At 39.8% G+C, this 15,292-nt stretch overlaps 1 protein-coding gene across 1 annotated transcript in view; it reads right to left on the reverse strand.

The window, feature by feature from the left end:
• The window catches only part of MYO10 (myosin X), a 457,205-nt gene that overhangs the window by 81,411 nt on the left and 360,502 nt on the right, over positions 1–15,292 (reverse strand). Inside the window, 4 exon segments of the mRNA XM_053715822.1 lie at positions 293–536; positions 9,682–9,805; positions 12,890–13,765; positions 14,445–14,484. Of these exon segments, the coding sequence (XP_053571797.1) occupies positions 293–536; positions 9,682–9,805; positions 12,890–13,765; positions 14,445–14,484 (1,284 nt within the window).

Here is a 15,292-nt window from a genome sequence, read left to right on the forward strand (position 1 = left end):
TCAACTAAAATGAATGACTATTTTTTGTTTCACTAATATACATTGGTATCTATGTGAAATCTATCTGTGCTATTGCTATATCTGCAGAGTATTAAGAGAAGGCTACGTAATCTCTATACCATGATCAGACTGAATTCCAGGAGATTATTTGGTTACCGTTCTAAGAAACACTATGATTCATTATTATAAGTAGTATGTGTTGGGGGGGGGGGGGGGTAAGAACTGTTACTTTGTCACATTCTGTAAAATTAATAGGTAAAGAAAATACTTTATATGTTTTGATAACACGTACTTGGCATCTCGAATTTCTATGCCTCCTTTTAGCCTCTCTTCATTGTCATTTTCAAAGTACATAAGCTTAGATTGGCGGAGAACAAACCAGCGCTTCTTCCAGTTCCTTCTAGAAAGAGTAGATGACCCCCCACCTTTCTTGTGAAGCCAACCCTGCTTCAAAGCTTCCTGCTTAGACCGAAACCAGAGGAATGTCTCATCCTTCAAGACACACCAACGCTTCTTCCATGAGTTCATCACACCACCTAATAGAAAAGGGTTTTGAATTAAATAAAAGTAACCAACATGCCTGAATAAAATACACCTCTCATACTTAAAGGGACAGTAAAGTCAAAATTAAACTTTCATGTTTCGGATAGAGCATGCAATTTTAAACAACTTTCCAATTTACTTATCAAATTTGCTACCTTTTATTGAAGAGTAAAACTAGGTAGGCTCATAAGAGCTCAGGAGTGTGCACGTGTCTATTACAAGGCTAAAATAATGTTGCAAAACACTTCTGCCATAGAGTACAAAATACACGTGCACACTCCTGAGCTCTTATGAGCATACAGTACCGAGTTTTACTCTTCAGTAAAAGATACCAATAGAACAAAGCAAATTTGATAATATTAGTAAATTGGAAAGTTGTTTAAAATTGCATACTCTATCTAAATCAAGAAAGTTTAATTTGAACTTTACTGTCCCTTTAAGGCTAGACTATAACTAATGCATTATGATGCCATGTTGAAGCATAGTATGGCTTTGCTTTACAACAATTACTCTGGATACATTTACGACAATCACAAAGACCAGTTGAAATATTTGTATCTAGAATGAAGGAACAACCATTCAATATTAAAGTTTATCTCTTCACAAGCATCACAGTATATAAATATGGTATAAGATAAAGTTATATCAAATAAATGGTACAGGCCACAGGAAATAAAAGAGTCATATAAAATGATCACTAAACACTAAACTTGTTGATAATAAACCTTGCTTTTCCCTTGCATAATAGTGATACTGACTAACTTGGTATTAAATAAAACATTATAGCTGTTCCACTGAGAAACCCCTTTTGGGACTGGGACTATACAACCAGAGTATGTATAATAGTATTAGTGGAGCTGGCAATATAAATGTAGTGTCTTAATACAATAAGTAATGCCAAAAACGTGTTTAGAAATAATAGGAACTACTGAGCAAATGATTTAGGGGCCTATTTAACAAAGGTCTGTCGGACCTGATCCAACAGTGCGGATCAGGTCCAACAGACCTCGCTGAATGCGGAGAGCAATACGCTCTCCGTATTCAGCATTGCACCAGCAGCTGGTGCAACGCCGCCCGCCAGTAGGGGGGTGTCAATCTACCCGATCGTACTCGATCGGGTTGAATTGCGGCGATGTCTGTCCGCCTACTCAGAGAAGGTGGACAGGTTACGGAGCAGCGGTCTTTAGACCCCAGCTTCATAACTGGTGTTTCTGGCGAGCCTGCAGGCTCGCCAGAAACACGGGCCCTCAAGCTCCGTCCGGAGCTTGATAAATGGGCCCCTTAGTTTACAGAAAGTGAGTATAGAAGATAACTCGGCTACCCTCCTAGAGCAGCAGACCTATCAATATTCACAAAACAGGTTTGACAGCATATTGAAAAGTATTATGCTTAAGGCTGCTACAATTACTTCCCTGACGTCAACTGAAGATTGCTATGTTTGTTCTTTTAATTCTACATCTGTGTGACAATGCGTTTATTATTTACTAAAATATCAGTTGTTTTAATTTGTTGGGGTTTTTTGGCGTCCTCTGATGCTGTATTTATGTCATAATCCGATTGGTCAGTGTTACCCTGAACATTCTGCAGTTGAACAATTCATCAATTGTACATTCAGCCTCTTTGTATTTATGTTTCTATGTTGATTCTTGAGGCTGCTTGCATAACGTAAGAGCAATATATAAAATTCCTTCTTCTCCAGTGATTATTCCTATGTTAATATCTATAGCTTAATGTTTTAAAAAATGTTAATTAAACTTAACACAACAATGTACTACAGTGACAATTATGTATTATTAGATGAGAAAAAAAATGCACTGAATCACAAAAAAGCTGTCAACATTAAAAGGACAGTGAACTGTGATTGTTTTCTCCCTTTTATTATGTTCCCAAATATCCATTACTTGCTGGAGTGTATTAAACTGATTACAAATAGTTTCTTTATGTTTATGTTGTCATTTGAAATAGCTGTTTTGCCTGTATATCAAACTATACCGAAAAAATATAAATACTCACGTACTGGTTATAGAAAAGCTATGTAAACAATAATGGCTATTTCTATTGTTTTCTACTGGTCTGTGTGTATACAGTGAAAGATAAGGATGATTTTGTGTAAATATAGTGAGATAAGGTAATGAGGTCTGCTCTCCTTACACGCCCAGCCCATTTGATTAGGTTGTGGTTTCAATTAGCAGAGACAGCTATTTCATGTAAACAATATAGCTAAAGGAGCTATTTCTCATACATTTTAAATTCTCCAGCTGGTAAAACAAGTCATAATTTTACAGTACACTGTTCCTTTAACACTGATTTAATTAGCCACTAAGTTTTATTTTCATACTGGCTGTGTATTCTTTGCTTCCATTTAGGCTGCTTCATAAGTCCACAAAGTGTCTTAAAGGTTTGTATGTGTTTAACAAATACAAGTGTAAGAAAAACAGAATTTATGTTTACCTGATAAATTTCTTTCTCCAACGGTGTGTCCGGTCCACGGCGTCATCCTTACTTGTGGGATATTCTCTTCCCCAACAGGAAATGGCAAAGAGCCCAGCAAAGCTGGTCACATGATCCCTCCTAGGCTCCGCCTACCCCAGTCATTCGACCGACGTTAAGGAGGAATATTTGCATAGGAGAAACCATATGGTACCGTGGTGACTGTAGTTAAAGAAAATAAATTATCAGACCTGATTAAAAAACCAGGGCGGGCCGTGGACCGGACACACCGTTGGAGAAAGAAATTTATCAGGTAAACATAAATTCTGTTTTCTCCAACATAGGTGTGTCCGGTCCACGGCGTCATCCTTACTTGTGGGAACCAATACCAAAGCTTTAGGACACGGATGAAGGGAGGGAGCAAATCAGGTCACCTAAATGGAAGGCACCACGGCTTGCAAAACCTTTCTCCCAAAAATAGCCTCAGAAGAAGCAAAAGTATCAAACTTGTAAAATTTGGTAAAAGTGTGCAGTGAAGACCAAGTCGCTGCCCTACATATCTGATCAACAGAAGCCTCGTTCTTGAAGGCCCATGTGGAAGCCACAGCCCTAGTGGAATGAGCTGTGATTCTTTCGGGAGGCTGCCGTCCGGCAGTCTCGTAAGCCAATCTGATGATGCTTTTAATCCAAAAAGAGAGAGAGGTAGAAGTTGCTTTTTGACCTCTCCTTTTACCTGAATAAACAACAAACAAGGAAGATGTTTGTCTAAAATCCTTTGTAGCATCTAAATAGAATTTTAGAGCGCGAACAACATCCAAATTGTGCAACAAACGTTCCTTCTTTGAAACTGGTTTTGGACACAGAGAAGGCACGATAATCTCCTGGTTAATGTTTTTGTTAGAAACAACTTTTGGAAGAAAACCAGGTTTAGTACGTAAAACCACCTTATCTGCATGGAACACCAGATAAGGAGGAGAACACTGCAGAGCAGATAATTCTGAGACTCTTCTAGCAGAAGAAATCGCAACTAAAAACAAAACTTTCCAAGATAATAACTTAATATCAACGGAATGTAAGGGTTCAAACGGAACCCCCTGAAGAACTGAAAGAACTAAATTGAGACTCCAAGGAGGAGTCAAAGGTTTGTAAACAGGCTTGATTCTAACCAGAGCCTGAACAAAGGCTTGAACATCTGGCACAGCTGCCAGCTTTTTGTGAAGTAATACCGACAAGGCAGAAATCTGTCCCTTCAGGGAACTTGCAGATAATCCTTTTTCCAATCCTTCTTGAAGGAAGGATAGAATCCTAGGAATCTTAACCTTGTCCCACGGGAATCCTTTAGATTCACACCAACAGATATATTTTTTCCAAATTTTGTGGTAAATCTTTCTAGTTACAGGCTTTCTGGCCTGAACAAGAGTATCGATAACAGAATCTGAGAATCCTCGCTTCGATAAAATCAAGCGTTCAATCTCCAAGCAGTCAGCTGGAGTGAAACCAGATTCGGATGTTCGAACGGACCCTGAACAAGAAGGTCTCGTCTCAAAGGTAGCTTCCAAGGTGGAGCCGATGACATATTCACCAGATCTGCATACCAAGTCCTGCGTGGCCACGCAGGAGCTATCAAGATCACCGACGCCCTCTCCTGATTGATCCTGGCTACCAGCCTGGGGATGAGAGGAAATGGCGGGAACACATAAGCTAGTTTGAAGGTCCAAGGTGCTACTAGTGCATCCACTAGAGCCGCCTTGGGATCCCTGGATCTGGCCCCGTAGCAAGGAACTTTGAAGTTCTGACGAGAGGCCATCAGATCCATGTCTGGAATGCCCCACAGGTGAGTGACTTGGGCAAAGATTTCCGGATGGAGTTCCCACTCCCCCGGATGCAATGTCTGACGACTCAGAAAATCCGCTTCCCAATTTTCCACTCCTGGGATGTGGATAGCAGACAGGTGGCAGGAGTGAGACTCCGCCCATAGAATGATTTTGGTCACTTCTTCCATCGCTAGGGAACTCCTTGTTCCCCCCTGATGGTTGATGTACGCAACAGTTGTCATGTTGTCTGATTGAAACCGTATGAACTTGGTCCTCGCTAGCCGAGGCCAGGCCTTGAGAGCATTGAATATCGCTCTCAGTTCCAGAATATTTATCGGTAGAAGAGATTCTTCCCGAGACCAAAGACCCTGAGCTTTCAGGGATCCCCAGACCGCGCCCCAGCCCATCAGACTGGCGTCGGTCGTGACAATGACCCACTCTGGTCTGCGGAACGTCATCCCTTGAGACAGATTGTCCAGGGACAGCCACCAACGGAGTGAGTCTCTGGTCCTCTGATTTACTTGTATCTTCGGAGACAAGTCTGTATAGTCCCCATTCCACTGACTGAGCATGCACAGTTGTAATGGTCTTAGATGAATGCGCGCAAAAGGAACTATGTCCATCGCCGCTACCATCAACCCGATCACTTCCATGCACTGAGCTATGGAAGGAAGAGGAACGGAATGAAGTATCCGACAAGAGTCTAGAAGTTTTGTTTTTCTGGCCTCTGTTAGAAAGATCCTCATTTCTAAGGAGTCTATAATTGTTCCCAAGAAGGGAACCCTTGTTGACGGGGATAGAGAACTCTTTTCCACGTCCACTTTCCAGCCGTGAGATCTGAGAAAGGCCAGGACAATGTCCGTGTGAGCCTTTGCTTGAGGAAGGGACGACGCTTGAATCAGAATGTCGTCCAGGTAAGGTACTACTGCAATGCCCCTTGGTCTTAGCACCGCTAGAAGGGACCCTAGTACCTTTGTGAAAATCCTTGGAGCAGTGGCTAATCCGAAAGGAAGCGCCACGAACTGGTAATGTTTGTCCAGGAATGCAAACCTTAGGAACCGATGATGTTCCTTGTGGATAGGAATATGTAGATACGCATCCTTTAAATCCACCGTGGTCATGAATTGACCCTCCTGGATGGAAGGAAGAATAGTTCGAATGGTTTCCATCTTGAAAGATGGAACCTTGAGAAACTTGTTTAAGATCTTGAGATCTAAGATTGGTCTGAACGTTCCCTCTTTTTTGGGAACTATGAACAGATTGGAGTAGAACCCCATCCCTTGTTCTCTTAGTGGAACAGGATGAATCACTCCCATTTTTAACAGGTCTTCTACACAATGTAAGAACGCCTGTCTTTTTATGTGGTCTGAAGACAACTGAGACCTGTGGAACCTCCCCCTTGGGGGAAGTCCCTTGAATTCCAGAAGATAACCCTGGGAGACTATTTCTAGCGCCCAAGGATCCAGAACATCTCTTGCCCAAGCCTGAGCGAAGAGAGAGAGTCTGCCCCCCACCAGATCCGGTCCCGGATCGGGGGCCAATATTTCATGCTGTCTTGGTAGCAGTGGCAGGCTTCTTGGCCTGCTTTCCCTTGTTCCAGCCTTGCATTGGTCTCCAAGCTGGCTTGGCTTGAGAAGTATTACCCTCTTGCTTAGAGGACGTAGCACTTTGGGCTGGTCCGTTTTTACGAAAGGGACGAAAATTAGGTCTATTTTTCGCCTTGAAAGGCCGATCCTGAGGAAGGGCGTGGCCCTTACCCCCAGTGATATCCGAGATAATCTCTTTCAAGTCAGGGCCAAACAGCGTTTTCCCCTTGAAAGGAATGTTTAGTAGCTTGTTCTTGGAAGACGCATCAGCCGACCAAGATTTCAACCAAAGCGCTCTGCGCGCCACAATAGCAAACCCAGAATTCTTAGCCGCTAACCTAGCCAATTGCAAAGTGGCGTCTAGGGTGAAAGAATTAGCCAATTTGAGAGCATTGATTCTGTCCATAATCTCCTCATAAGGAGGAGAATCACTATCGAGCGCCTTTATCAGCTCATCAAACCAGAAACATGCGGCTGTAGTGACAGGGACAATGCATGAAATTGGTTGCAGAAGGTAACCCTGCTGAACAAACATCTTTTTAAGCAAACCTTCTAATTTTTTATCCATAGGATCTTTGAAAGCACAACTATCCTCTATGGGTATAGTGGTGCGTTTGTTTAAAGTAGAAACCGCTCCCTCGACCTTGGGGACTGTCTGCCATAAGTCCTTTCTGGGGTCGACCATAGGAAACAATTTTTTAAATATGGGGGGAGGGACGAAAGGAATACCGGGCCTTTCCCATTCTTTATTAACAATGTCCGCCACCCGCTTGGGTATAGGAAAAGCTTCTGGGAGCTCCGGCACCTCTAGGAACTTGTCCATTTTACATAGTTTCTCTGGGATGACCAACTTTTCACAATCATCCAGAGTGGATAATACCTCCTTAAGCAGAATGCGGAGATGTTCCAACTTAAATTTAAATGCAATTACATCAGGTTCAGCCTGTTGAGAAATGTTCCCTGAATCAGTAATTTCTCCCTCAGACAAAACCTCCCTGGCCCCCTCAGATTGGGTTAGGGGCCCTTCAGAGATATTAATATCAGCGTCGTCATGCTCTTCAGTAACTAAAACAGAGCAGCCACGCTTACGCTGACAAGGGTTCATTTTGGCTAAAATGTTTTTGACAGAATTGTCCATTACAGCCGTTAATTGTTGCATAGTAAGGAGTATTGGCGCGCTAGATGTACTAGGGGCCTCCTGAGTGGGCAAGACTCGTGTAGACGAAGGAGGGAATGATGCAGTACCATGCTTACTCCCCTCACTTGAGGAATCATCTTGGGCATCATTGTCATTATCACATAAATCACATTTATTTAAATGAACAGGAATTCTGGCTTCCCCACATTCAGAACACAGTCTATCTGGTAGTTCAGACATGTTAAACAGGCATAAACTTGATAATAAAGTACAAAAAACGTTTTAAAATAAAACCGTTACTGTCACTTTAAATTTTAAACTGAACACACTTTATTACTGCAATTGCGAAAAAACATGAAGGAATTGTACAAAATTCACCAAATTTTCACCACAGTGTCTTAAAGCCTTAAAAGTATTGCACACCAAATTTGGAAGCTTTAACCCTTAAAATAACGGAACCGGAGCCGTTTTAACACTTTAACCCCTTTACAGTCCCTGGTATCTGCTTTGCTGAGACCCAACCAAACCCAAAGGGGAATACGATACCAAATGACGCCTTCAGAAAGTCTTTTCTAAGTATCAGAGCTCCTCTCACATGCGACTGCATGCCATGCCTCTCAAAAACAAGTGCGCCACACCGGCGCGAAAATGAGGCTCTGCTTATGCTTTGGGAAAGCCCCAGAGAAATAAGGTGTCTAATACAGTGCCTGCCGATAATATAATATCAATATACCCAGATAAAATGATTCCTCAAGGCTAAATATGTTTTAAAACTGAATCGATTTAGCCCAGAAAAGCCTACAATCTTAATAAGCCCTTGTGAAGCCCTTATTTACCATCGTAATAAACATGGCTTACCGGATCCCATAGGGAAAAATGACAGCTTCCAGCATTACATCGTCTTGTTAGAATGTGTCATACCTCAAGCAGCAAGAGACTGCACACTGTTCCCCCAACTGAAGTTAATTGCTCTCAACAGTCCTGTGTGAAACAGCCATGGATTTTAGTTACGGTGCTAAAATCATTTTCCTCATACAAACAGAAATCTTCATCTCTTTTCTGTTTCTGAGTAAATAGTACATACCAGCACTATTTTAAAATAACAAACTCTTGATTGAATAATAAAAACTACAGTTAAACACTAAAAAACTCTAAGCCATCTCCGTGGAGATGTTGCCTGTACAACGGCAAAGAGAATGACTGGGGTAGGCGGAGCCTAGGAGGGATCATGTGACCAGCTTTGCTGGGCTCTTTGCCATTTCCTGTTGGGGAAGAGAATATCCCACAAGTAAGGATGACGCCGTGGACCGGACACACCTATGTTGGAGAAAGTATATGTTTCACATTTACATATGTAACTTGGATGGCTAAAATAAGTACAAACTTCTAATGGATTGGAATCTGGCAGAAAAAAAGCCCATAAAACACACAAGTTTTTTTTTTTTTTAAATATTTGCTTCATAAAATCTTTCATACACATTTTGATATTTTATTACCATTCTACTTTACATAGCTGGCTCTTGCAATTGTGTGTGTGTATATTTATATAAATTACAAATGATTTATTACAATATTTTGTCAGTCTAAACAACCGTGGATCATCAGAGAGTAGATTTCAATACAAAGTTCGGCTAGATTTATCAAAGCTGAGGCATACAGGGGCACGTATACGCGCCCCTGTACGCCTCAGCTCGCCTGTGGCGGGGCAAAATTACCCGCAGGTAATCCACATTGCACTTGAGCGCATTGCTCGCGTGCAATCCCGCCCCCTGCCTGCGCACAGCCAATCACGTGCGGGCCGGAGCTGTCAATCTCCTCGGTCGGACTCGACCGCGGAGATTGAATTTCGCACCTTAGAGGTGGCGAAGAGCTTAGGGAAGCAGCGGTCTGGTGACCACTGCTTGATAAATTACAGCGAGCAAGTTCTTGTGAGAACTTGCAGCCGTAGGGGCTTGATAAATCGAGCCCTTAGTCTTTGCATTTGTTTGTATGGGTGGTTATCCAATCTATATTATGACATCAGTTGTCTTTAATACATTCTTGTTAATAACAACAACAAGCTTCAAATATGCCGCATGATCCTTCTCTATTAATAAACCAAATAACTTGGTGGCAAAGAAAAATGTTGTAGAGAATTATTTTTCAAAATAAGTCTAATAGGCACACTTACCTTTCATGTATAAAAAACTGTGAAAATAAGGCAAGCTAACACAGCTATAGACAGAATCCCTTCGATAAGAAAGCTCATCATCTGTGTCAAATCTTGAATCAAAGTCGTCTTCACTGTCTTCAAACTGCAAATACAAATTTGTGTCTCGTTTAGAAAATACAACCTATTAAAGGGACACTCAAGTGAAAATAAAACTTATGATTCAGACAGATAATTGCAATGTTTAACAACTTTCCAATTTACTTCCATTAGCTTCCATTAAATGCGCGGCTCAGTCGTTTTATATTTACACTTTTTGAGTCACCAGCTCCTATTTAGCATGTGCAAGAATTCACAGAATATAGGTAGTAGATGCATTTAGGATTGGTAGATGGGTACTTTTTGTGTGTAAGTGGTGGTTTAGGGGTTAATGGGATAGATAAATGAAATGGGTATGTGGCGGTATAGGGGTTAATAGGATAGAGACTTTTGATGGATATGTAGCGGTATAGGGGTTAATAAGATACATAATTGCGGTGGGTATGTGGCTATATAGGGGTTGATAAGATGGATATTTGCGGTGGTTATGTGGCTATATAGGGGTTGATAAAATGGATATTTGCGGTGGGTATGTAGCTGTATAGGGATTAGTAGGAAAGATACTTGCAGTGGCTATGTAGCTGTATAGGGATTAATTGGAAAGATACTTGCAGTGGCTATGTAGCTGTATAGGGATTAATTGGAAAGATACTTGCAGTGGCTATGTAGCTGTATAGGGATTAATTGGAAAGATACTTGCAGTGGCTATGTAGCTGTATAGGGATTAGTAGGAAAGATACTTGCAGTGGCTATGTAGCTGTATAGGGATTAATAGGAAAGATATTTGCGGTGGCTATGCAGCTGTATAGGGATTAATAGGAAAGATACTTGCAGTGGCTATGTAGCTGTATAGGGATTAATAGGAAAGATACTTGCAGTGGCTATGTAGCTGTATAGGGGTCAATAGGATAGATACTTGCGGTGGGTATGTGGCAGTATATGGGTTAATAGGATAGACACTTGTGGTGGGTATGTGGCGCTATATGCGTTAATAGGATAGTATTTGCGGTGGGTATGTGGCGGTTTTTGATTTTTATTAGTGTAGTGTTAGTTTGTGTTCGTGGGGTACTTCGGTTTAGGGGTATTAGGATTAATGGTTAGGCACGATAGTTATATTTCACAGGATCCTTTTACTATACATCACCAATATGGGTGGCGATGCTGGGCGTTGTCTATAGAATGCATCGCGGACCAATGGCATGCATAGTAAACACCTCTCTGCAAGGCCGCTATGTCGGGAGCTTGGAATATTTGTACAGGCTTGTGTGACATAGCAGCGGATCCTTTGGAATATTTTGCCGCCTCGTAGCCTTAGTGCTATTGCATTGTCTTTTTATCATGCCTTGTTGATTATGAAAACCTACTGTATTTACTGGTCCTTTAAGAAACACTTTTAAACTGCAGCTTAATATTCTCCCCCAAGTGAGTTGAAAATTTGAGATATATCTACATGAAAAACAATTGCGTAAAGAGACCGTAAAATCTAAATAAAGTGTGATTCAGACAGTACTCTAGTTTATTTCTATTACCAAAAGTGGTCTTTTCTCTTGGTATCCTAAATTGAGTAAACCTAGGTAGGCTCACAGGTCAGGTCACACTCTATGGCTCCAGGGTTTGCAACAATGTATAAAATTGCTACCAACATTGCTGCAAACACTGCCACCATGAAGTGCTGAAGCGACATGCGCTCATTTTAGCCTACCAAGGATTACTCTTCAACTAAGGATACCAAGAGAATGAGGCAAGTCTGCTAATACCTACAGTCATTGAATATCCATGTTCGGTCCAGAGGCAGGGAAACTCATTGTACAAGGAGGAAACAATACACTGTGAATTTCATACTTAGTTATACTATTTGTTGTTGGGGTTTTTTTCAGTTTAATTTTAATAGGAATTTTCATAAAATAGATTTTTGAGAACAATTAAATGATGAATTGTAATGCCCTTTAACAATACATTATTTGCTGCGACTTTCTTTTTTAAAATGTTATTTATTCGTCCAACTTTTTAAATGACAATATTTTGTGAGCCCTGTGTGTGCAACTTCACACACACGTAGGGAACAACTGCCTTTAGAGAATTCTACGAGGGGCCACATAATGAATTGTTGGTAATATCTAACAGCAAATCTCTGCTGATAAATGTGCTGCACTATATTTTATGTTAGGTGATATATAAAAATGAATATGGACATTTCTATAGTAGAGACTGTATTACAGTGATGTATGATTGCTGTGTATTATAACATCAAATTGACATGGTTTAGAGTTAAAAGAGTTAATGTTCTTTCCAGCCATATGACCACACCCAAAACCAGCGGAAAAAATTATATATTTTTGTTTTTTTCAGTTTACTTTTTCTGTTTGACGGAGCTTAAGATATTTGCATGGCAAACATGAAATGCATACCCAGCAAATTACAACCATTTAAAGGAAAATAAAGCTAAAAGCATTTACAAGTGTGAAGAATTTTGTTTACTAGCTGTCTGTTTCCATAACTAATTAGTTAAAGCTCTGCTATTTACACATTCTACTGTTGGCGGTAAAGAAACTTTAGGCGTTTTTTATATATTTGAAAATGATTTTGTATTATTTTAAGAAGTGTTGCAGGATGTCCGTGTGCTTTCTAAACAGCTTATTTTTAAAATTGCAGCGGAATATTAACCAGTGAACAACTGATCTCCATGTATCACTTATCAATAAATATGCATTAACTGCTAGTTTCAGCATCAGTATAAGCAGCCTTGTCATTAACCATTTACACACCAATACATATTTTAACTGGTTTAACTTGCTATACTTTCATTGTATGATAGAAATCTTGAGTTTACTATGCGTTTGTGTAGAATAAGTTGCTCACAGTGTAATTAAGGATTTTGTTAAATGTTTACAGATAGGTATGATACATTTTTACATATTTTTAAAGAATTTTGGATTTGAATTTATAAGTAAAAAATAGTCAATAAAAAAAAGCATCTGATTGTTGATGTACCATTTTTTCCCCACTTGAGTATTCTGGATGAAAATAATTATATATAACAAAAGATACAAAAATAATCAAATAAACAAGTCACATCTTATTTTTTTTAAAACAAAACAAATATAATAAAATGATGTTGATCACAACTTACTGAGGACTGAGCTCCTTCAGAGCTAAACCTGTATGCTGATGAGCTGTTGTATGTTCCTATAGAGCAGTGGTAGTCAGGAGACCACTGGCTACTGTGTGAGTTAGAGAAGGCCACACTGCTCCCGGAAGTGATAGCTCCATCTTCGTAGTCATCATGGTCATAATCATAATCACCCTCTGAATTAATGAGGCTCCCTGGATTTTGGACTCCACCTGTCCCATTTTCTGGCACACAGTAGGCAGACTCTCCTCCTTTTCCAGAAGATACTAATGTATTATTGGCATCGGCATGGGGTGCTGGTTCCACTGTATAATTCATGTAAGGATCCTCTTCAGATGAGTCATCACTGGTTCTAATGCCACTCGTTCTCTGATCTGATTGGCCATGCTCACTTGAGTTAGGAGAGTCCTTAAATGCATCATCATCAGCTTCAAAGCCCTCATCAACCTCTTCTTCAGGGTATGGTTGACTGAAATTAAAATTTGGTTTTTCACAGATACCTGTGCCTGGTACCTTAATGAGTTCTTCAGCAAAAACATCATTGTCAGAAAGAGACATTTCAATATTTCTCACACATTCATCAATCTCATCAAAGTTCAGGGATTCAAGGAACTCGTGAGCTGCTCTGCAAGCTTCCTCTTCCAAGCGCTTTAACTCTTCATCTCGCAGCTGCTGTAGTCGCTGCAATGATGCCTCTGTAAGGGAAAGTTCCTGCTTCTCCTTCATGCGCTGCAGGTCATCAATTTCTTTCTCCAAGCGTAGGATTTCTTCCACCTGCTTATTCTCCTTCTGTTTCTCTAACTCACGCCTTAGTACAGCCTCCTTCTGGGCTTCTAGCATAGCAGCAAGCTCCTGTTGTTCTCTTGCTTCCTGTGCCTGAATTCATGTGAGGATAAAATAAGGTTAGTTATAGATTTGATGAGCACAACCATGTGCTGGTTCTCTAAATAAATATGAAGACTAAATCTAGACATGCGACACCATTTATGAAACAACAAGATCGCTTCTAAATGTGCTGCTATTTATATAATCACAAACAGGTCAGTTTTTATCGTTGAGTCACTTATTTACTGTACAAGTTAAGACTGGGAAAGGTTAGAAAGTGAATCCATAAATAATTATACTGTTCTGTTTTTTTTTTGCATTTGTTTCAGACATAACAAGCAAACAACAAAAAGGAAATAAAAAAAAAAAACTAAGTAAATAAAAGACTGGGCAATTCATAGAGAGTAAATATTGCACTTGTGACTTGGAAATTTGATCAATCTACAGTGCGTATAAACACAACCAGGCTATAAACTTATAACACAAAGAATAGAACTCATAGAGTTCATACCAGTGAAAGATTAAGTGAATTCTTAAAAAAATATAAAAGCTATAGCTGCAAACCAATGAAATAGACCATTAAAATAAAACAAATTTGTTTTGTACAACAGATAACATATTATTATTATTATCATTATTATTATATATATCTTCCCTTATCCGAAAAAATGTGATCATTACAATTAAAGGGACAGTATAACACATTGCAATATATATATTATTTTTTTACCTGCTTAGCTAATATTTCGGCTTCTTGTCTTTGTTTTTCTCTGGAATATTAAACAAATAAACAAAATATCAAATTAAACAGTTATGTGATGTTAGCTGGTTATTAGATAAAGAAAAAAGTAACTCAACCATTTCAAATTGTATCATTTATAGAATTTGGTAAAATAAAAGACACACACATATGCGCGCACACACACACATAGACGCATGCACGCAAACATAAGCATGCACTCACACACACATTGACGCATGCACGCACATAGATGCATGCATGCACGCAAACAAAACATGCACGCACACACAGACGCATGCACGCACACACAAGCATGCACACACATTGACGCATGCACGCACTCACATAAACGCATGCACACACTCACATAGATGCATGCATGCATGCACGCAAACACATAGACGCATGTACACACTCACATAGATGCATGCACGCACACACTCTATGATAATGCCACTCTATAATAATTCCTTTAAAATATGTTTACCTTGGCAGTTTACCAAATAATTTCTTCAAGCTACCTTTTTTGTAATCCAAGTAAAACATTTAAAACGATATAATCAACTATCAAATATCATAGCCCTTTTTTAATATCATCAGCCTCAGAGATAAACAACTAGCCTACCCTATATATATATATGGCTGAAGTTTCCTGTCATATTTCATTACCCCATCTACAAACATTTTGTTAAAGAAGGCAACAATATTTCACAACTATCAGATCACTGATCATGTTAACAGTTGAAAGGGCAATAGAGGTCTGTAATAGAAATCACTGCATTGTTTGTTTGTTTGTTTGATTTTTTGGGGGGGGGTTATGTACACTACAGGAATCC

This window comes from Bombina bombina, chromosome 5 (assembly GCF_027579735.1).
Source record: "Bombina bombina isolate aBomBom1 chromosome 5, aBomBom1.pri, whole genome shotgun sequence".
Classification (NCBI taxonomy): Eukaryota; Metazoa; Chordata; class Amphibia; order Anura; family Bombinatoridae; genus Bombina; species Bombina bombina.